At 27.1% G+C, this 1,267-nt stretch overlaps 1 protein-coding gene across 1 annotated transcript in view; it reads left to right on the top strand.

Annotated features, from left to right (window-relative positions):
* The window catches only part of LOC100159149, an 18,035-nt gene extending 16,768 nt beyond the window's left edge, over positions 1–1,267 (top strand). Inside the window, exon 11 of the mRNA XM_016806376.2 lies at positions 1,146–1,267. Coding sequence (XP_016661865.2) covers positions 1,146–1,240 — 95 coding nt within the window. The 3' untranslated portion in view covers positions 1,241–1,267. The remainder of the gene's footprint in view (positions 1–1,145) is intronic.

Consider the following 1,267-nt stretch of genomic DNA (forward strand, 5'->3'; position numbering starts at 1 on the left):
TTCGAGATTACTGAATCGGGTATATGAGGGAAAATGGCTTGGCACTTATGGACCCATTGAATGGCCAGCAAGATCTCCAGATATTACACCACTTGATTTTTTTTTATGGGGACATTTGAAAACAGTAGTCTACGCAGATCCACCAGTTAACTAGCAGATTTAAAAAATAAAATCTTGGTTGCGTGTAATAACCTTACTGAAAGTTAAATTATGTCAGCAACTAATAGAGGATGTCTACAACGTTTTCAATTATGTGTCGACAACCACGGAGCAAACTTTGAACAATTTATTTAATTAATTGTGTAGTTATAAAATAACTGCTGTAATCAATTTTGATTTAATAATTTTATATCCATAGTATGTTAATCTTATTTATAACACGTAGGTATAAAAAAAAAAATACGTGAAGATATTCATAATGTAACCAATAATAAATAATTATAAATGGTTTTATGCATTTTATAATGAATTGTAATAATGTATTATTTATTAAAATTTGAATGGCTCTCATTCAGTCAATTTTGGTTTTAGAGCCATGGTCAATTGGTCAAAATGACTTAAAAAAATTGAGTCTATCCGACTTCGGTATCGAAAATACCAGTTGCTATTAAAAAAAAAGTAAGTTGCATCGCGCATGCGCGTACCGAAGGGGTTAAAAATTTGAAATTTATCTGAAAATGTGTATTTGTATACCACAAGCTTGTAAAAAAAAATTCAATTTATTCCAACTTAATCCAGCCGAGAAATTCAGTGTTCCCTAAATTGGTGAACACACGGTATATTTAAAAATCAATAGTAGGTTGTTTCCAACATTTTATATCACAGAAGCCTCTATTTACTTTACCTATTTACATAAAATATGTTCCTAAAGAGTATTTAAATATTCCAATAATTAACCTTTGAATATATGCATAATTTAAACATAAAAATATCACTCATTATATATTAGTAATTTATTTAACTTTTGTGTATCCAAATATTTTTTTTGGTACTATAAATTAAGGAAGAACAAACAATGGTATAGTTAGTCTTTCCACGTTTGTTGTACATTTTTAAACTGTCAACATTATAATATCTATTCTATAGGTATTATTATTTATTAATTTATTATTATCATGTATAAATATATTCAAGTATAATTTTAGATTGCGGTAGAGTATATATCAATAACCAAATACTAATTAACAATGGTTATAAAGCAAATATTGGAACAGCACCTTGGAAGTGTTGGAATATATAAATTAAATAAAAAAAATTCCAATTATGA

Source organism: Acyrthosiphon pisum, chromosome A1 (assembly GCF_005508785.2).
Source record: "Acyrthosiphon pisum isolate AL4f chromosome A1, pea_aphid_22Mar2018_4r6ur, whole genome shotgun sequence".
NCBI lineage: Eukaryota > Metazoa > Arthropoda > Insecta > Hemiptera > Aphididae > Acyrthosiphon > Acyrthosiphon pisum.